The sequence below is a fragment of the Alosa sapidissima genome, chromosome 10 (genome assembly GCF_018492685.1).
Source record: "Alosa sapidissima isolate fAloSap1 chromosome 10, fAloSap1.pri, whole genome shotgun sequence".
Classification (NCBI taxonomy): Eukaryota; Metazoa; Chordata; class Actinopteri; order Clupeiformes; family Clupeidae; genus Alosa; species Alosa sapidissima.
The window spans coordinates 16,976,929-16,999,027 of record NC_055966.1 but is presented as its reverse complement, the minus strand read 5'-3'; the positions used below and the strand labels follow the sequence as shown (position 1 = coordinate 16,999,027).

At 43.0% G+C, this 22,099-nt stretch overlaps 1 protein-coding gene across 9 annotated transcripts in view; it reads left to right on the top strand.

The window, feature by feature from the left end:
- Window positions 1-6,566, top strand: part of ptprub (protein tyrosine phosphatase receptor type Ub) — a 223,636-nt gene extending 217,070 nt beyond the window's left edge. For all 9 annotated transcript variants that reach the window (XM_042107080.1, XM_042107078.1, XM_042107079.1 and 6 more), the window contains 2 exons: window positions 5,340-5,475; window positions 5,652-6,566. In XM_042107080.1, coding sequence (XP_041963014.1) covers window positions 5,340-5,475; window positions 5,652-5,714 — 199 coding nt within the window. In that variant the 3' untranslated portion in view covers window positions 5,715-6,566. The remainder of the gene's footprint in view (window positions 1-5,339; window positions 5,476-5,651) is intronic.
- Window positions 6,567-22,099: the final 15,533 nt, after the last annotated feature.

The window sequence follows — 22,099 nt, the reverse complement described above, 5'->3', positions numbered from 1 at the left end:
TTAAATTAAGTACAACGATAAAGTTTTAAAATGTTCCAGTGTAGCCTTCTCATTATTTTGTATTTTGTAATATTCTGTTGATGGAGGCCTAATATTAAGCCTTACTAGACAAAACTCACTAAATGTTATCTTAAGGCTATCATTGTTATCATATAAATGTTTCTATAGAGTGATAAAAGTCCAAATGGTCAATAAATTAGAAGTTAAGGTATTTTGCCTTTGTATGACCATTATTGTTTTGCAGATAATGCAAAGGCAGAATACAGTAACTTCCAAATAAGGGTCAAAGGTCAAGTTTGAGCTGATTTTTTTTTTCATGTAGATACATGTATTCATTATGACAATTACTTGCCAAATTTTCAGTGTCCTACCTATCATACAATTGGCTGGACAACAAAAAAACTTTAAAGTCATTTTTCGGTAACACTTTATTTTAATGTGTCGCTGTTACAGTGTACCTACCTAATTAGGTACAGTGGTACAACCTGTGTAACAACATGTACTATCAGGTACTATCATTGTACTTGCATTATGTATTTGTGGGTACCTACATATAGTTGTTACATTGTAATACTGAGTGCTTTTACAAAACTTTGCCAATTTGTCTAAATTTTCATCAGAGGCAAAGTGCTGACCTGAGACCTGCTGGATGGGGTAAATCTGGTCATGATAGATTTGATACACAAATCATTCTTAGCTCCAGTCAAGGCCTCATTGTCTTCAGTGTACATGTAACAGCTGTGCTGGTACAACCTTGTTACTCTTTGATACAGTGGAATAAACCTATTAAGTGTACCAGTTAATTACTTACATGTACATATGACATGTATGTTATGTCTTCGATGTCTTGGAACAGGTCTACTAATTCACATGTTCTGTGTGGTGTAACAGCAGACATGTTTCAACACATCAATTACAGGATGCATGACATCATTGACAGGATGTATATAATATGTATGTACTTAACTGGTAATGTAAGTACTTAACTGGTACACTTTATTTTAATGGGTTTATTCCACTGTATCAAAATAGTAATAAATGTGTACCAACACAGTTGATACATGTACTACAGTATGTAGGGTAATGGCAGACCAAGACACCAATGACACAACATACATGTAATATGTAATTGTAAGTACTTAATTGGTACACTTCATTTTAATGGCTTTGTGCCACTGTATCAAAGAGCAATAAGTGTGTACCAACACAGTTGATATATGTACTATGTAGTGAATTAGTAGACCTGTTCCAAGACATCGAAGACACAACACAACATACATGTCATATGTACATGTAAGTAATTAACTGGTACACTTAATAGGTTTATTCCACTGTATCAAAGAGTAACAAGGTTGCAGCAGCACAGGTTGGAGCTAAGAATGGTTTGTATATCAAATCTATCATGACCAGATTTCTAGATAACTGGTCTCAGGTCAGCTCTTTGCCTCTGATGAAAATTTAGACAAATTGGCAAAGTTTTGTAAAAGCACTCAGTATTACAATGTAACAACTATATGTAGGTACCCACAAATACATAATGCAAGTACAATGATAGTACCTGATAGTACATGTTGTTACACAGGTTGTACCACTGTACCTAATTAGGTAGGTACACTGTAACAGCGACACATTAAAATAAAGTGTTACCCATTTTTCTCAGTTTCACACTCTGGCGAGTTAAGGTCTTTTGCCTTTGTAGGGCAGAATAGTTAGGGCTTCACTATACACAAATCCGGCGAAACACGGAAGTAAAGCAGCGCCGCCATTACTGCGTTGCCTTGCTGCTAAGGAAGTAGCGAAGTAATGTGTTGGTCCTGTAGGTGGCTGTAGCAGACGTTAGCTGGAGATGCGAAATCTTCTTCTTTTTCTTAATTTTTATTTAGTACGTATGCTGTCCAGTGATGCCGGGAAAAACGTGTTGTGTGGTTGGCTGTTTTAACAACAGTAGGAATATACAGACCTAGAATTAAACCGTTTTCGAAATTCACAAACCTTTGTTGCACATTGAGTGCCCATGTTTACAGACTTACGGATTACACAGAGTTCCTTGTCGAGTGGAGGACCAAGATGTGCGTTAAAAGTGGATGAAATACATACGATTAATAAAATAATCCTGAATACCTGTAAGAACATGTATTTTACTGCTACAAGTGGTCGTGGCTAATAGTTTTTTGCAACTTCTGAAGCTTGTGAACATATTAGCAACACAGCTACTAATGATAGCATTCGGTTTATTGTCATTAATTAATACACCTCTTAATACATTATGTTGTCAATAAATTACCTTCATTGGTAAGTTTTGGCCACTGCCTGACATCATCTACCCAATGTTCCCTTTCACCTGACATTTTTTCATGAGCAGGATCTTCTATTTGATATTCTCTGACAGGATGCTTTCATTGAAAAGCCATTAGAAGGCACCGGCAAGTGTCACACCGTCACACTCCGCAAGCACGCAGTAATGGCAGCAGGCAAGATGGCAGCGCCCATAAAGTTTGCGGCGGATTGGTGTATAGATATATGGGGATGGAGGCACACCGCATTAAGATGCTTTCAGTGCAGGTCGACCAATCAGAGACAGATGGGATGTAGCGTGTTGTCATGGCAACGGCAACTATCACAGCAAAAGTATGGAGCTTGCAGTATCAGCAGAAACCTGTAATTGAAAGTAGTAGTCAGAGGGCAGTTTCTGATCAATAAAGTATCAGCAGGTTACACACCACATACAAGGTCACACCCTTCCGACACACACACACACACACACACACACTGTACATACACACACACACATAGACAGCTAATCAGAGACAAACTGCCAGAAAGTGGCTAAGCACTTCATCCTCCTTGGCAGCTTTCATTCGCAAAACACACCGCACCTACATGCTTGATGTCGCTGTCGGGAAATGGACATTGATTGACACTGATGGTTGTCAGTACCGCCTCCTTACACGTTCCAGAGGGGGGTAAGAGAAATGGCTGCTGTTGGGACGAATTTGATCTGCCGTCCGTCACCGCCAGCCGCTGATTGGCGAGGTGTTGATTGGTCCTGATCAAAACAGCACTTTCTCATCACAAGACAAAACTCATCTGCCTTCTGGCTTGTGTTCCCAGGGACTTGTCACTGAATTTAGTGATTTGTTTGTGATTAGTTGTGGCAGTGTGTGCGCAGTGTCTTTGGACCCTGTGACTGCCTGAGATCAAAGCTTCCAAACACCATGTGTATAGTTGTGGAAGATCAACCTGATTTCTGACAAGAGGGGTAATTCTGCCTTGATTTGGCACTGAAGGCTCTTGGCTGGGGTCAGATTGAGACCTGTCAGCCCCCCACCCCCCCCCCCCCCCACCCTTCCCTTTCTAACCCAAACCACACTGTTAACCACCAATGTGCGCTTCAAGCAGCACGCCTTTAGCAGCATGGTGGAGCAATCAGCAGCCCCCGCATCTGAGTGGACCAAAGCAGGACTGCTCTCCGATCCGCCACCTCTAATCACCAGGCCTACTCTGCCAGCCCAGAGACCAGAGAGGGCGAAATGACGAGCCGTCAATCAGGGCTCCAGTCAAGTCTGACCTCACCACGTTTGGGCTGACCGCTGCCGTACCTGAAGCTGTATGATTTTGGAGCGGTTAACCTAATTGAAGCACTTAGCCATTCTAGTCAGTAAATAAGCCCTGTGATGCATGTGTGAACGTCGAGGAAAAAGCCTCTCCTGAAAACGGTGAGGGGGTTGCTTAATGGCGTGGCAATTTGGCGGGGAGTATCGGGTTGCATACTGCATTGCGGTAGATGATTCCTATTCAAAGTGCATTTGGGGTCTAGCGGTAGAATTTGCCTGTGTTGTGGAGGGCGGCGTTGACAGGGCTCTCTTGTAGCCACACACCTGCGAGCTTGGCATGGCCTCCGTCTGTGCTCCACAGCTGCTCATTCCTCAATCAGGGCACGTCTCTCTCTGCCATTCACACTCTCTCTCGTTCTCTCTCTCTATCTCTCTCTCTCTCTTTCTCTCTCTTTTTATCTCTCTCTCTCTCTCTCTTTCTCTGTCCTCTATTTTTCTCTCACTTTGTTCATACCTCTCTCTCCTAATTTCTGTCTCCATCCTCACTTTTTAAAATACCAATTTCAAGAAAAGCTTTATTAGCATTACCATAACATGCTATAGTATTGCCGAAGCATTTGAGTTGGGCTATGTCCATCAGTGACACATGGGGAGGGGAGAAGCATAAACAAACAAATCATGATAATAGTAACAATCATCACATGTGTGTACATGTATAGATTTCAATTGATCAGCAGTCCCTTGGTTTATGGCAGGTGTACACATATTGGTCGGTGAAGAGGAGTCGTGTTTCATTTTCCCCCTCTCTTTATCGCTCACTCCCAGGAACTCAGAGAGGACATTGCCAATCTTTTCAAGATAGTTTCTCCTAAAGTTCTCATATTTTGTGCTGTTCTACTCTTTTGTGTCTTGTTCACAGTGGGAGCGCATTTGCTTTCTCTCAGCAGTCATGTTTACCTGTACCTTCCCACCTCTATAGTCAGACTGTGTTCAATCTGTTTTTGACTGTGATGTGATGCTAAAGTGTCATTTATATTTAGGGCCAAATAGAATTGTTTTTTACTTTGTATTTTTGTTTGACTTTTCCAATTTGGTTACGTTTTTCTCTCTCCTCTGTCTCCCCTTTTCTGGCATCTCTATATATTTCTCTCACTCTGTGTCCTCCCTGACACATTCCACAACCACATCACTCTCAGCTGTCACACTGTGTTACCCACGACAACCAGGGGAAGAGATTATGGAGATGAAATCAATTATGATTTAATGCAGAGTGCACAGTCTCTTTCCCTCCCTCTCTCTCCCTCTCTCTCCCTCTCTCTTTATCTATCTTTATCTCTATTTATCTCTTCTTGAAAATCCTGGGTTTCCAATGTAATGGCAGCGATTGATTATCTTAATATTGCCTCGATTGGATGGCTTCATGCATCGCTCTTAGGGATAGAAACCACAGATGTGTGTTTGTTGACATTTACCTCTGCTTATTATGGGGTTAACTTGGTGTTGTCTTTCTGGGATGGGTTGTGTGTGTGTGAGTGTGTGTGTGTGTGTGTGTGTGTGTGTGTGTGTGTGTGTGTGTGTGTGTGTGTGTGTGTTTGTGTGCGTGTGTGCGCGTGCGTGTGCGTATGTGTGTGTGCTTGATGCCTGCCAGATGTCCCATGTATGCTCTCATTTGTCCCCCAGGCCTCCTTCATAATAGCTCAGTGTTGTTGTTGTGTGGTAGTGGCACAACGCAGATGTAGGGCTCAGTAGCTTACACTGGCATCTTGTGTTGGCACCCTCATGCAGGAATGGTGGCGGCCGCTGTGGCACTTTCTGTGCCTCGACCATCCTGCTAGAGATGATCCAGTACCAGAGCATGGTGGACGTGTTCTACGCCGTCAAGACTCTGCGCAACGCCAAGCCCAACATGGTGGAATCTCTGGTAGGTGCAGAGTCTCTTGCCATGCGTGAGTCAAGAGGTGTGTGTTACTCGCTGAGTAACATGCAGTGAACATCCTTATCTGACACCACCACTGTTGTTGTGTTCATTGTGTCGACTTCCAATTCCTTGTGTCCTGAGTTCTGTTATATAAATAAGCTTGCCTTGTCTCATTGCAGGATCAGTATCGGTTCTGCTATGACCTCGTGATGGAGTACCTGGACTGCTTGGAGGTGAGATAGCAGCCAGGGCGACCCGTATGCAGTGCAGTGGATGGGGACGGCTCTATCCACCCCCCACCCCGGCCCCCGCCCCCATCCCAATACTGCCTGGTTCTGCCTGGTTCATCAGGTTTACCTGCTACCAAGAGAAGAAGTCCAATATATTATCGATGATGACCGGATTACAAACGTAAGGAAGGAAAACAACAACAGCAGCAGCAACAGTTTTTGCAGCAGAATTTCTCGCCTTTTTGACCTTTTAAAGAAGTTTATTTTGAATTCCCAAGACCACCCCTCACCTCTACTTCGCCAGTCTTAGGTCTTTGTTTTGAGATGCCAGGAGCATCTGTGTGTCTGTGCTGCACACACACACACACACACACACACACACACACACACACACTCACACACACACATATACACACACTCACACACACACGCACACGCACACACACACATTTAAACACACACACACACACACACACACACACACACACACACACACACACACACACACACAGAGTTATTATCATGTGGCTTAAACATGGTGATGGAGAACCTTCTCCAAACGTTGAACTCATTTCTATTCTGGAAGTGTTCTGTTTTCCTATCCGGTGCCGGGTCTGAGGAGGTCAATAAAGCATAGTGCTAAAGCTTAGATGTTTAGTTGGGGCTCGCGCTGGAGCTACCAGGGGGCAGTTCTCCATGGTTACGACAATAAGCCTGTGCCATGTCAACACTCCGTCTTATTCTGGGGTAATTCAGCATGCTACAGAGCTCTATGGGAGGATAAACACACACACACACTCACACACACATACTGTAAACACACACACATAAACACACACACACACACACACTCACACACACATAAATACACACACTTACACACACATAAACACACACACACACTCACACATACACACACTCACACACACATAAACACACACACACACACACACACACATACATACACATAAACACACACACACTCACACACACATAAACACACACACACACACACACACTCACACATACATAAACACACACACACACACACTCACACACACATACACACACATACACACAAACACACATATAGAGGAACTAATGCGAATAAACATGCATGGGCACTCTCAGACACACAAACAAACACATGTGCACACAGACTAATTGCCTGCATCAAAGGCTTTGGCTAACTTACCAATAGCCTATGAGACGTTTGGCTCCCTTCAAGCGGACCTTCTGCTACAACATCCTTGTGTTTTTGCGAAGCAGACTCTCTTCGTATGAAATCATGTGTTGTGTGTTTTGAGATTTTTTTCTTTTCTGTCTTTTTTTTTAAAAATGATTTCACATGATGCTGTTTGTGGTACAGTCTTTAATACCGACCAATTTGGAGGAGCCCAGATACTCCTGCTGTGAAGGATGTGCCAGTGTCACAGACCTCTCGGAGAACAGGTGCGGCACCCACCACGGTATCACCACGGTGTTCTCAAACAGTGCCAGTGTCAGTCCGTTCTCTTCTCCTCCTCCTAAGTGTACTGTACATAGATCTAGCGTTTGCGGATTATCTTGTCTCGGAAAAAAGTGCTATCCCATCTCTTGTGTGCGAGATGTGTACAGACCGCATACAGTTCCCTCCACATCGGCATGCTAGTGTTTACGTTGTGCAAGTGTAATACGCTATGACCCCTTCATGTTGAAATGGTCTTTGAAAAGAGACAACGAGGAGCTTTAAAGTGTCTATTTGTGAATTTGAAATTATAGAGTAAGAAAAGGGGTACTGGAATTAAAGGGTGTCGTTGAAAAAAAAAAACGCTAAAAATATTTGCCACTGTCAATTTGTAACTATTTATCTTTGAACTGACGTTGTGTTGTTGCGTGGATGATTCATTTTTTTATTGTTATTTTTGTATTTTTTTTTTGTATTTTCTTTTCTTTTTCAATGATGAACCAAGGAGTACATGATATCAGATACATGTCCTTGCTTGAGACCATTTTCATGGGTCAGGTGCTCTTGTCCATCCTTTTGACACTTTTGTGATGGACTGAAGTCACCAGTGCCACCATGCCACTGTCTTCTGTGGCTCTCCCCCTGACACGTTTCCGTTAACGACATGCTACTTCCCTATTTCCCCCACATGATAGATGTCACAAGAAAGTCAGTTAGAGGTCTGCAGTCTCCGTAAAGCCAGTGGGAGTTAGTGAGACACTAATGACCTGTCCTCTTACTCAAGCTGTGGTGGAGAGACTCTCACCTCTCAGCGTGACATACAGTAACAGTCCTCACGACTTACTATCGCTAGGCAGAACGGTTCCCACACACCTTCCTACTCGCAACTGCAGAAATGATGCATACCACAGTATAAGGAGGAACAACGAAAACATCAAGAGATGTACGTTTTTCAAACGTGAGTTTAACTGGCAGTTAAAGTCGTTACAGAATGTGTGTAATTAAAATGGAGTTCTAAAACTTGACTTCCCGGTTTTATACTTTATTCTCAGTCTCATATGCCAATCATAGGCTGACTATATCAGATGGATTTGTGACAGAGAGACTCAGGTCATTGTATTTGAATGAACGAAAATTAGTGTTTTGAAGAGGTGCAACTGAAGGATAATGACACTGGGTCTTGTTGTGGAACTGACTGAGATTCAACCTGTGCAGAGGAATGGGCCGTTCAGCTCAAGGTTTTTTTCTATTAACACATAGTACCCCCTCTCCCTCAGAACCTCTCAAAGCAGTGAGAAAGTGCCTGGACACTCGCATTGAGGTTTATGTGTGTACATATAGATGTATATTTATGTTATGTGAATACTCTGTGAATAATAATAATAATGATGAAAAAAAGAGTAGTATTTTGTTTGTTTTTTTGGCCAGCGATAACCACAACTGAGATAACCGCGATAGCTGAATGTACTGTTTGTGAGCATCCATCTGGTTAAGATGTCCAATTGCCAAGATCATTCACCTCATCAGCTGACTGGTTGGTTGCTTGGTAACTGAAAAGCATTCCGAAGCCCCCCACCCCACCCCTCTACCCCCAACCCCCACAATGAGGAGTTCCTATACATCTCTCTCTATGCCAGTATGGAAAATTTCAAATACTGTATGATACTCTCCTACTGCTGATCAATTTTGCCTTTATCATTCCAAAGACATGCTTTGTGTTTCAATTTGTCATGTTATACTTTGTATCGTAGATATGTAACATTCATAATATCCAGTTGTATTTTAACATAGCTAAGTATGAGCTTAAAACAAATGTTGCCATTTGAAAAGAGACATCATCGCACACTCGCCTTTCTGCAGTTACTGTCCACACGGGCTTCATGATGTTCTTCGGTTTTTGCTGTATGATTCTTTCTTGGTCTTCTGTTTTTTCCTAAGTGTTTCTGTAAGATACCGATCAAACTGAAAACAAGTACTGTGTTTTTGACCCATGTATTAGTAGGACTAGGGATGGGAGAGTTTGATCTGATCAGAGACATTGCTGACCACAGGGTTGGAGACATTTTTGTCCTTGAAATTATAATTCAACCATAAATAAAACATGTTCTGAGATCAGTGAAGGCCACACAGTTTTTGGCATCATTTATTTCTCCTGTTTTATTGTTTTGCATATTTCAAACACCTCCATTTCAAGATGTCTTATGTGCTTCATGTTTGTTACAAAACAAACATAATACACATACATATTCAACCAGGGCCAGTAAATGGGCATTTACGTGTGAAATGTGGATCTCTAGATAGCCTCGGTGAACCCCATGCTTTCATTAACTTGCTGCCACATCCCTGCCTGGTGATTAGGTGCCATGTCTGACAGCTCCATTAACTTGAACTCACACACACACACAAAAACACACACAACACCATCAGGGGAATGTGGAGACCATAAAATTGTTTTGTTGTTTACTAAATAATATGTTAATAATTATATGTAATACTCCCTACAGTTTTACCTGCTGTCATATCACACCTGACAGACTTCACCTTTATTAGACATAATTAAGCCCTGGTAATTAGTTTGTTCCGTGTGTCTTAACTACTATTCCCCTTCCCCAATCAGCCAGTAGATGCACTCTGTCTCTATCAGTAGCAGAGGCTGACCTAGTGTGCAGAGGTAGGTTTAGGAACTCTACTGGATTTAGATCTAAGTTTAGAATAAGGTTGCAATCACTCTGGAAATAACAGTAAGTGACAGTGGGAAACACAAGACATGATACTGTATGTGGTTGGTGTTTTAGAGGCAAGTCATTTGAGGGATAGATACAGTATTTCATTAATGCTGCTTCACACCCTATTAGTGTTAAGTTACCTGAAACATCTACAAACTGTATTTTCTTACATTTTCTTTCGAAAATGAATACAACAGCTTTTGGCTCGTAGAATAAATAAAATATTTTTTATTTCAGATAATTATTGCTCATTCCCCAGATGTGTCATACACTCATTTATGCGGCTGTCATATTGCAAACCTTATTGCAACACATTTATTTGTAACAGCAGCATAGCAGTAGGCCTATACACAGTGCTTTGTACCACTCCTGAGCAGGGATGTGTACAGGCAGGTATGGGCAGTATTTCTGATACATGTATTTAAAATACGTATTTCAAATGCAAAATAGTATTTTGTAACTTGTATTATTGGGTTGAAGAAAATGGTTCTGTATTTTGTATCAAAAATCACTATTGGTGAGTATTTTTTTATTTTAAAAATACAGCAAAACACTGTGATGACATTATAAAAGCACAACATGATGCATGGAGACTGAAGTTTTCCCACAAAAAAGCTACCATCTTTGCCCATATAAGGAGATCCGGTATCCTGCAGTCAAAGTACTGTATGGGTCAAACATACAGTAGGCCTACACTGTGAGCACATCAGGATTGAAAAGCACATTGGGAGTTACCATATCACATGCGACAAAAAACACTATCTGTCTGAGGTGGGACTTGGTATCTTTGTGAGATTTAACATAATCATCTCATTCTCTGCAGCAGAGCATTTGCTCTCTTTTGCTAGATTGATCAACAGGCTTCATCGACGACAATTCAATGGCAGACTTTTCAAAAAGTTGATTGGGCTCAAATGCTGAAAGGAGAATTCCAGCGATTTCACACACACACACACACACACACACACAGAGATACACCCACAGACTTCTTCATCTTAGAGGAACACACAAAGGGGATTTGATCAGATTTAGAATTGTAGGCACCTCTGATTTGGCCCCTGGGCCGACAAATATGGATTTTCTAGGTACGGTAAAACAGCTAGAAGCATATTTTTCCCAATGTCGTTACCGTAAACAATGTTAGCTAACCTGTGAAAACATTTATAACAAGATATTTCATGGAGAATAGACCTATGTGAAGTTTGACTTATTAAGATGGGCAAAAGGTGAAGCAAACAGGCAGATATATACCTACCTGAAGGCTAATAAATAACTTTAGACAACAGGTTAATCGCTCCTAAACTGCCTCAAAAAAGTATCCTTACAGGGGACTGTTTAACATGTAGCCTAATGTGAACAATGTGTCCCCACAACACTAGCCCATAAACCTATGGTTTAAAACAGCACAGTCTGCATATCCTATAGGATGCAGGTTAAAAACATTTGAAATCAACTTTGCAAATGAAAACCAGTTGTATTTAATAATGTTAGCATAAAATAGTGTTTGCACCCCCCCCACACACACACACACATACACACACAACCACCACCAGGCTACATTAAAGGTCCATTATCACAAGAAGGGGGTGGGTGCCCTTTTTCAGGTAAGAGCAACAGCCTCTCAAAAGTGTGTGCAGGTCCCTGCTCCTGAGGCATTACCACATTTCTCAACACCTATTATGTTCTATATATATATATATGTCATTTTTTCTCTCTTAGCAGGAGGCTTGAAGTAAGCATCACTGTCTACAGTAGTTGCTTGTAGTAAATTGTATGGAACCTGCTAGAAGTCTCTGAGATAAATGGTCTGATCTCTTGACAGAGAGTTGGTGCGATGGAATTCCACCAGTTCGTTAAGAGTATTGAACTTGACCACCCACAGGAAATACTTCCCAGGCCCTCTCTTCCACTATGCTCTGCCTTGCACCAGTTTTGGTCAAATTCCTCATCCAAAACCTTCAGTATGGTTCCCCGCTTAAAACTCAGTTCATCGTCTGCAGTGAATGTCTATGGCCTCCATTGCCATAGAGGGGTGGTGGTAGTGTAGTGGTTAAGGAGCTGGGCTAGCGTGCAGTAGCCTGAAAGTTGTCGGTTCAATTCCCGGCTTCCACCGCTGTGCCCTTGAGCAAGGCACTTAACCCCAAGTTGCTCCGGGGACAATGTGATCCCTTGTAATAGCTGACATATGTAAGTCACTTTGGTCAAGAAGTGTCTGCTAAATGTAATGTAATGTAATGTAATTGCGCTTCCACTATGCTCTGCCTTGCACCAGTTTTGGTCAAATTCTTCATCCAAAACCTTCAGTATGGTTCCCCGCTTAAAACTCAGTTCATCGTCTGCAGTGAATGTCTATGGCCTCCATTGCGCAATGCTGCTGTCACACCAATTGCTGTATTCCTTATGCTTTGCCTTCTTCCTTCTACTGTAGGTGGACAGACTTAGCCAGACTGACAAGAAAATGACCAAGTTGGCTTATATCAGCTTCTCAGCTAAACCTGTTCATGATTTTATAAAGCCAGCTTGACTGGTCTAAGCTGGTTAAGCTGGTTGATTTGCTTTGACCGGTGTAAGGTATGTTCTTCCATGGTTTACGTGGGGGGCTCTTTTGCTATTGTCTTCGTATTGCTCTCTGGCCATCATCTACTGAGTTCTGACATACACTGATACTTGAAACTGACATACTGTGAGGACTTTGGTCATGGTGCTGCAAAATTTGTAGCAAAACAGGCCCCTCACTGTACATAGTAGTAGTCATTGTATAAATATATACTGTATATATATTTTGACAAATCTATTGTTTTGACAAAGTCGTTCTCACCAGCCATTAACATTCCTTGTATATCTCCCATTCAAGGAATACACAATGGTTATTTAAGGATAATGGCATTTTATTTAGCTATGTCAGCAAAAGGGTAAGCCACCACTTCGCTTATGCCAGTTGTCATGTAGGACTTGGACAGTGAAACGACTGAATGTCAGCCCGCCCTGTCAGTGTACACTGAGTGCTAAAAGAGGTACATCTTGATTGACCTCTTCAGAGGGACGCTGTACCAGTGCAGCTGCTTGTGGAATGCTGCCTTGAGGTGATGCAGACTCCCCCACTCTTTAGCAACATATTCCTCTCCTTTCCTTTTCTTTCCTCTCCTCTCCTCTCCTCTCCTCCCCTCCCCTCCCCTCCTCTCCTCCTCCCTTCTCCTCCCCTCTTATCCATGCCCTTGTGTCTGTATGCATGCTCTGTGCACTCCTGCACTAACCACCATCAATTCCCCATGCATTAGCCATTCCCTTTCTTCTCATCTTCCCTTATTTTCTCCCTTCAGCCCGTCTCATCCTCCATCAGAAGCTTTCTTCTCCCTCGCTTGCACTACCTCTTCTTACCTTCTTCCGCTCCCTATTTCCTCCCCCTGTAAGGCTACACCCGACTGCACACTCTCTCCTTTTCTCTCTCTCTCGCTCCCCTTTACATTCTCTCTTTCGTTCTCTCTCTCTCTCTCTCTGTCTCTCGCCCTGCTCTGTCTTTCTCTTTTTTTCTTTTTTTTCTCTCTTCAATATTCTCACGATCTGTCTCCCATCCTTCTCTCTTTCTCTCCGTCTCCCTCTCTCTCTCCCTCCCTCTCTCACTCTTTAGGCAGAGCGTGCGGTTGCACATTCAGCTGTTGTGAATAATTCAGGAGAGCTGCAAAGTGAGACTGTGTTTAAGCCCAGAGACACAGCACATTAATTAGGGGACAACACTTTCCTCTGCAGGGTTAATCACAACCAATAGCCCTCGAGCTGTCTTCCGTGCCAGGGGATTGTTACCGAATACTTTACGGATAGAAAGACAGTGTTTTTCTGTCTTCACAGAATGAGTGACACAGAAAGGGGAGAGAAAGGAGGAGAGAAAGAGAGGGATCATAAGAAAGAGAAAGGAAGCTAGAACCGCAATATATTTTTTAATAATGAGAATCGCCTATTAAAAATGGTATATGCTTCAGCACTTGCTGTAGGCAAAGTCCTTCTTAGAACATACTGACTGGCTGTAAATTATTGAGCTCTAGTCTTTCTTTAAATTAAACCGCAGGGGCTAGTTGGGGTTTTTATGCAATATCTTTTCAGATAATTACAAGACTAGTTTAATGCTTGTACAGTGAAAGAAGTGCCAGAGAAAAAGACTTTGAAAAAGATTTTAAAGGTGAACAACAATGTTATCAATACTCTATTGCCATGTTAATATATCACAAATAAATAGTGTGGGATAATGCCATCTATAAGATATCAACAATATTACCAACACAAACCCATCAGTTGATTTTAAAGCACACATTTTCCTTTTGATATACTATAAACTGCCTCTGTGACCCACTGAGTTTAGTGAGGCCAACTGATTTTGTGTGTAGCGAATGAGTGAGCTGGACAGTGTGATAGGTGTCCTGAGAGTGCAGGGGGAGAAATACATGGATAGAGGGAAAGAGAGAGAGAGGAGGAGGAGAGAATAATTCAGAGGGAGTTGTGATCATCTGCCTTTGAGACACACCATTTAGAATCAATGTGTGGGGTACCATTCCTCCCTCAGGAGGGCGAGCGTGAATCTATTCCCAGATTTAAAAATATACTGACAAGAGAATGGACTCATGTGCACAGACATGAGCACACACTCACAACATGCAGACACACAGACACACACACTCAAACATGCAGACACTGTGTCATACACACACACACACACTATCCAATCACTTCACACACACACACACACACACACACACACATGCAGACAAGAGAATGGACTCATGTGCACACCCTTACACATGCAGACAAGTGTAAGCACACACAACGCCATCCACACCTATCCAGTCACTCCACATACACACACACACACACACACACACACACACACACACACACGGGCACAGAAATAGGCCAAGCGTATAATCATATGGCATCAGGCCGTTATCAGCGCTTTATCCTGAGGAGCATGTTGTGGGCCGCTGCTTCGTTTTGTGTGGCTGCACACTGGAAGTGGACCAGGGAGCGTCTGAGCCAGATGGCCCGAGCCCTCGCTCCTCGCCCACCACTCTTCCGCTGCATCGCTGACTGGCCAGACACACCCTATAATCTCCTCCGTTGCTTTGCCGCTCGTCTGGCTGGACCTGTTCAGATGTGCCGTGCCGTTTCCTCTCACCCTGCCCCCACCCACCCAAGCTCACCCCCCCACCCCCACCACGCACACACACACACACACACACACACACACACACACCTGCACTCTCACCTAAGCCTCCCACCCCACCACTGTCCCTCAACAGTGCAGAAAACTCCACTCTGAGCCTAGATAACAAGGATGCAGCCCATGCAACCATAGCGTTCATCCCCTCTTCTCTCTCCCTCATCTCTCACTCTATAACTTTCCCTTCCGTTAACTTCACATATCTTTTCTCCACCTCCCTCCCTCCCTCCCTCCCTCTCACCCTTCTTTCATTCTTTCACGTCGCCCCCCCCCCCCAACTTTCAACTTCATCTCAAACTCTATTTCAGAAAGTTGGCCCGGAGAACGACTCTCCATCTCCCATGTGTTCTCAGGTCTGTCTGTCTCCTTATCTTACCTCAGATGTCAACAGGGCCGTTTCCCCCCTAATCTGGCTGCAGTCAGTCGCTGTGAACAACCAGCCTGTTGCTCTCACAGAAGTTATGAAGGGAGGGAGAGAGAGCAAAGTCGTTTTGCAGTGTGTGGGTGTGAGCACACTCTAAGTGTCACTTAAAGAATGATGACCTCCAAACGCACCCACGCGTCGCTGGAGAAGAAACTAATTTGCCTATTTTTATACCTATGGCAAACAGGTCATGAAATCAAGTAATGAAATGCTTCGGTTGTGATCTGCCAGCAAATAGACTTCAAATTTAGTGGAAAGTTACTCTTCCAGCTTCCAGACTTCCTACACTACTGTAGGAACTAGATGTATACATCACTCTATACTAGAGCATACATGCGCTACACATGATTGCATAAGTATAAGGTTCCCATTGTCCCCGTGGTGTATGAACATTTATATTTATTTATTTTCGTTTTAATTGCAGCTTTAGATCATCCACTACCATACATCATATTAAGAATAGTAAATGGCCACAGCAGGGATGTTGGTGTTGTGGGCCCTGACTCCTCCGATGAATATTTTTAATTGCTGAAGGTAATTAACAACAAAGAAGCCACCAATTTTCTGCTGTTCGTTGTCAGTGGAGGCTATGTAATCATTCCACTGGATGTGAAGTATTATCTAGCTTTACTCTCTTAATTGGCTTTGTCCATCCTATCTCCAATATTGAGGGAAATAAAGGATAAATACAAAGTCACTCCCACTTGTGTCAGGTTTTAGAGAGCTGACATGTTACCATTTGGACAGCCTTAAACTGCAAAGCAAATGTCCTTCAAAAATCTCTTGGCCCAAATAAAACCTTTTTTTCTCCAGGAAGCCAAAGTGTGTTGAGAAACTGTGTGATTTTAAAAAGCAGTCACTTGGGAACTAAAGAGGCGTCTTCACTCTCTAACTTGTAGTTTTCCGAGGCTTGAAGTTGGGCCACTGAAGGACGCTGATGTTGCCGAGAGCCCTGCTTATCTCCAGACAACATATGGAGGCTTCTGTGGCCTAAACTAGAGTGACACGTCTGTGGGAGTAGCAGAGATGTGAGCCATAACTCATGCATAACACACAACAGCAGTTCTCAAAACTTTCCAAAATAGAATTTACGGTTAGTTTCCGTCTCGATTTTATAAGTTCTTCATGGGTGTAAGCAATATGTTGGCTGTCACATAAAGATCCCTGTAACTGTCTGAAAACCTTCCCCATTAACCCAGAAGGGTGAAAAAGAGAAGGTAATGCGTGAACTTGGACTAGGTTAAGCTCTGTGCTTGGCTTAATCTGCTATCAGACTTACTTCTGTAAACTACAGGCCTGCCAACCAAACCAAACCTAAAGTAATATCAAACTTTCTATGGCCACCATTTTATTTTCTGTTTGCAGATGCGTGTAATGGGACATGCAATGCAACGACACACCATCAGTCGAATGATTCACCATCCCACATCATTCTGTGTTATGTTTAGGTCTGTAATGAGACATCCACTGAGTCTCCATTTCTGTCCTCGGAGATGGCCACCATCACCACACCAGCCGGTGTTTACTATCAAAGGCTACCCGTAATCACACTATGCTGCCTCTGCTTGGAGTATCGACAGCAGAGGCACACTGAGCTGCTTTCATCTTGTGTTTTGCTGTCCTCTGAATCAAGGTCATTAGATTGGAGATTAGATTGCCACTGGTAAAGTATTCTTTATTTGACATCAGTTTTGATCCATCATGTTGCTGTGAGCAACTGGCAATAAATTAATTTACCAAAATGCAATTTGCAATCTTCTGAGAACTCAATAAGTTATTCAGAGACATTGTGTCTTTGCACCGTTTCAATTTCTTATCTTTGTAGGCTTTCAATCAGAACCTTAATGTGAGACCATGGATTATTTGATTTTATTTTATTTATCAAATCATAAATAATGTCATGGACACAACTGACATTTTGAGGTCTTTGACTTAACCTACTGTCTTTTGTCTCTACTAGGTCAGCCAATATGTGATGCCTTCTGTGTCAGGACAAGCAGCACTTGCAAACACCAGTAATACGTTTTGTTATAGCACACAACTTTTTATGGGTTATGTGGATGCTAGCAGTGGTGAAACTAAACTATGAAACTGCAGCTGTGTAGAATAAGCACATTCTGTTACATAGTTTAGTATCACCTTGTTAAGCATGCATGGATGCTAAGTTTCTGCATTCATTTCCATATCTATGCATTTTAAAGGATAACTGCATGAATGTTATAAATGCATAATGTACTGTACACAGAGTTGTTTGAATAGATGCAAAAAGCCAAGGGCAAGGGCCCACTAAGTACATTGTTTGAAATCCAAAAGTTGTGAATGTTGGTATAGCTAAATTGTGGATTATTCTTAGATAAAGCATAATCGCATTGCATAGTTCTAGTTACGCCAATAGTTCATTGACAGAAATCAAGTAAGGGAGTTTTTAAGTAAGGGAGTTTTTCCTTGCCCCTGTTGCTCTTGGGTGCTCCTTGTTGGTGCCCCCCCCCCAATCCCAATCCTCCCCCACCTTTCTTATGCAGCCCTTGCCACTTAATCTACTAAACCCCTCTTCTACTGCACTTTTTACCCCCCCCCCCCCCCCCATAAATGCACAAATAGGCTGACACCAGACATAATTTCACTGCATTTCTTACATCCAGTAACTATATGCATGTGACAATAAACTTCCTTGTATCCTTGTATCCTTGTATCAACTGTTCTCACCATTAAAAGCAGACACACAGGTTACACACTCACTGCTTCGGGTTAGTGTGTGCTTCACCTCACTGTGTACTGTGTGATCTGTGTGTTCACTAATTCATGGATGGGATAAATGCAGAGACCAAATTCCTACGCAAGTATACTAGAAACCTAATATACATTTACAATTAGTCAAGCCGTAGTCAGGCATGTATACAGGGTAAAACAGACTGACAATGTGGTTAGTTTTTAATTTAATACATTATGTTTGTGGAACCAATGTCCACATGCCTCCCTACCACTGACACCTCCTTGCCTGATGAGTTAAACCACATCTATGGCAGTTTTGCCAGAAACAACAAGGGGGTGGCCATCAAGGCTGTGGTGACTGCAGAACACCAGCCCCTCGCACTCTCCCTCACTGATGTGTGTGCGGCACTAAGCAGGACTTATGCACATAAGGCTGCTGGTCTTGATGCCATCCCTGGACATGTTCTCAGGGCCTGTACTGTGCAGATGACTGAGGTTTGGACTGACATATTTAACCCCGCGTGCTTTAAAACCACCTCCATCGTGCCGGTGCCAAAACACTCCACTGCAACGAGCCTTAATGACTTCACCCACTCCAAACCAGACTCAGTGATCACCAGACTCAGTGAACTGGACATCAATACATCCCTCTGTAACTGGATTCTGGACTTCCTAACCAACAGATCACAGTTTGTTAGGTTAGATAAGCTCACCTCCTCAACCCTCACCCTGAACAATGGCGTACCATAGGGCTGTGTGCTGAGCCCTCTACTTTACTCCCTCTTCACCTACGATGACTGCACACCTGTACATGGCTCTAATACTGTACTTTATTTATTTATTTAAGGTTTATTTAGACATGGACAGTGCACATTAATAAACATAAAAAATGTAAATGCGCCAGAATTAGCCAAAATGGCTAATTTGCATCTGTTGTCCATGGGCCGATGTTAACAGGCCAGATGTGCCCAAAAGAAACTCATCATTGCAGACCTAAAATGACACTTTACACATAATACGTAATATAAAAATATTACAAACAAATGAAAATAAGCTTAACCTACCATAATAAAATGAAGGAAAGAAAAGAAAAGTAAAGAAAAGAGAGCTTGGGGCAGGAATGGTAAGTATGCAGTCACCTGATAAAACTAACCATACCATACCATTGTCAAATTTGCAGATGACACTACGGTGACTGGTCTCAGCAGCAACGGCAATGAGACGGCCTACAGGGAGGAGGTCCAGAACTTAACATTGTGGTGCACCGACAACAACATGGCTCTCAACACGAAGAACACCAAAGAGCTCATTGTGGACTTCAGCTAGCACACACACCCCCATCCTTACCAACGGGACTGTGGTGGAGCGTGTCACCAGCTTCAAGTTTCTGGGTGTCCACATCTCTGAGGACCTCTCTTGGACCCTCAACACCTCTGCCCTGATCTAGAAGGCTCACCAGCATCTCTTCTTCCTGAGGAGACTGAGAAACACAAGGGAAGTCAATAAAACAAACAGGGTCACATACAATACACCGGGTAAAACACATGAGGTACAACCAGCGGCGCCGGAACGAGTTTGAAAGTGGGGGTGCAAAAAAAAATAAAAAGCTGGTTTCGGGCTGGGTTCCCCGAGACAATTTTGAAAATTCCAGAGGCCAACTATTCACGCACGTTTTCACGTGGGATATTACGATATAAGATAGTCTAATAATACTTTTAAAAATGGTCTAACAAAAATTGTCATTATGTTAGGTGCTGTGTAGTGATTTCGGGTGGTTTCATTCAAGCTGATTAGACTGCAAGTATAGCGTCTGTTTACGCACAGAGTGATTTAGTCTAGGCTACAAATTCTAAATGAAATATAGCTGCAAGCAGCAATGAGGGGGCCAAGCAGGCAGTTCAGCAGTCCAGAAGTCCAGATTTGCCATGCAACTCAATGCCGTGGCATCAGGCATATAGCATTAAGCAGTCACAACAAGTTCCATGTCAAACAACCCAAGATTGGCTGAGTTACAAGGTCAAGTTTCACATCAAAACATAACTGATTTTGTGTGGCTGAACCAGGGCTGAGTGTCGCCGCCCCCTCCCCCAGCCAGCCCACCACCGCAACCGCCCCTGCCCATCCCACCCCGCCCCACCCTTGCACGCACGCATTAGAATTAACTGGATGGAACTCGCTGTCATCAGTTTCACATCAAAAATAAAAGATTGACTGAGATATGATCACACTTGCTGTGATTTAAACATAGAGGTCAACAATTGACGTCATAGGGTGTGTTGAACTCGGCTTGGCCCAAGGATTCCAATGATACCTCATTTTGCCATTCGGGTCAACAGGTCAAAAGTTACGTCCGTAAACACAAGTCCAACTTTGGCCTGTTGGTGGCGCTACAGCGCTTGAGGTGCCGGCATGAAACTTGGTGAAATGAATTATTGGACTGTCCCCAATTAGTGTGCATAATTGTATAACTTTTTACCAGACGGTTCTATGGGCTGCCATTGACTTCCATTGCAAAATAATGCGCATCAGCAACTACTGGCCAAAATGCATTTTTGTCAATTACGGTGCCCCCTAGAGGTCAAATGTCACCAAATTTCTTGAGCGTCCTCCCGATGGGGTCTGAGGTACATGTACTAAATTTGGTTTTGATACATGAAAGCGTTGCTGAGATATGAAATCACTTCCTGTTTGGCGGCTTCGCCGCAAATTTCGATTGGCTGGTACAGGTCAATGCTTCTGTCAATTGTTCCAGAAAGCAATGCACTCATCAGGCATGGTCTGAAGATGGTCTGTACCAATTTTGGTGAAGAACAGATGAAATTTGTGACCTGCGAAAACTTGTACGTGTTTTTGATTAAATTCAATATGGCGGCCGAATCAATTACGATGACATCACAAGTTGGCTTGTGTTGACCTAAGGACCTTCAACAGTAGTACCAGGCACCACTAGTGTGTTTTAATTCTAAGCACAACTGCTGCTACAGGTCAAAAGCCATGTTTCTTAATTACAGCGCCCCCTAGAGGTCAAAGGTCACCAAATTTCTTGAGCATCCCTCTGATTGGGTCCTGAGTCCATGTACTTAGTTTGGTTATGATAGATGAAAGGGTTGCTGAGATATGAGCTCACTTCCTGTTTGGCGGCTTCGCCGCATATTTCGATTGGTTGTTACGGGCGAACGGTTTTAGTTCCGAAGACAAAAATCGATAACTTTTGTGCGGATTGGTCTGAAGATCATATGTATTAAGTTTCGTTAAAATCGGACAAACTATGTGAGGCGTGAAACTTTAGTTTCACTTTCGATAAAATCCAATATGGCGGAAAATCCATCATGGCGGAAAATGACGTCATAGGGTGCGTTGAACTCGGCTTGGTCCAAGGATTCCAACGATACCTCATTTTTGACAATCAGACAAACGGGTCAAAAGTTACTTGCGTGAACGCACGTCCAAATTTGGCCTGTTGGTGGCGCTAGAGTGCTTGAGGTGCCATCATGAAACTTGGTGACATTAATCATGGGACTGTCCCTAATCAGTGTGCCAAATTTCACAACTTTTTACCAGACGGTTCTATGGGCTGCCATTGACTTCCATGGCGGAAGAAAGTATAAATATAGCTGCAAGCAGCAATGAGGGGGCCAAGCAGTGAGTTCAGCAGGCCAGCAGTCACAGCAAGTTCCATGCCATACAACTCAAGATTGGCTGAGTTACAAGGTCAAGTTTCACATCAAAACATAACTGATTTTGTGGGGCTGAACCAGGGCTGAGTGTCGCCGCCCCCCTCCCCCAGCCAGCCCACCGCCGCAACCGCCCCTGCCCATCCCACCCCGTCCCACCCTTGCACGCACACATTAGAATGAACTAGATGGAACTTGCTGTCAT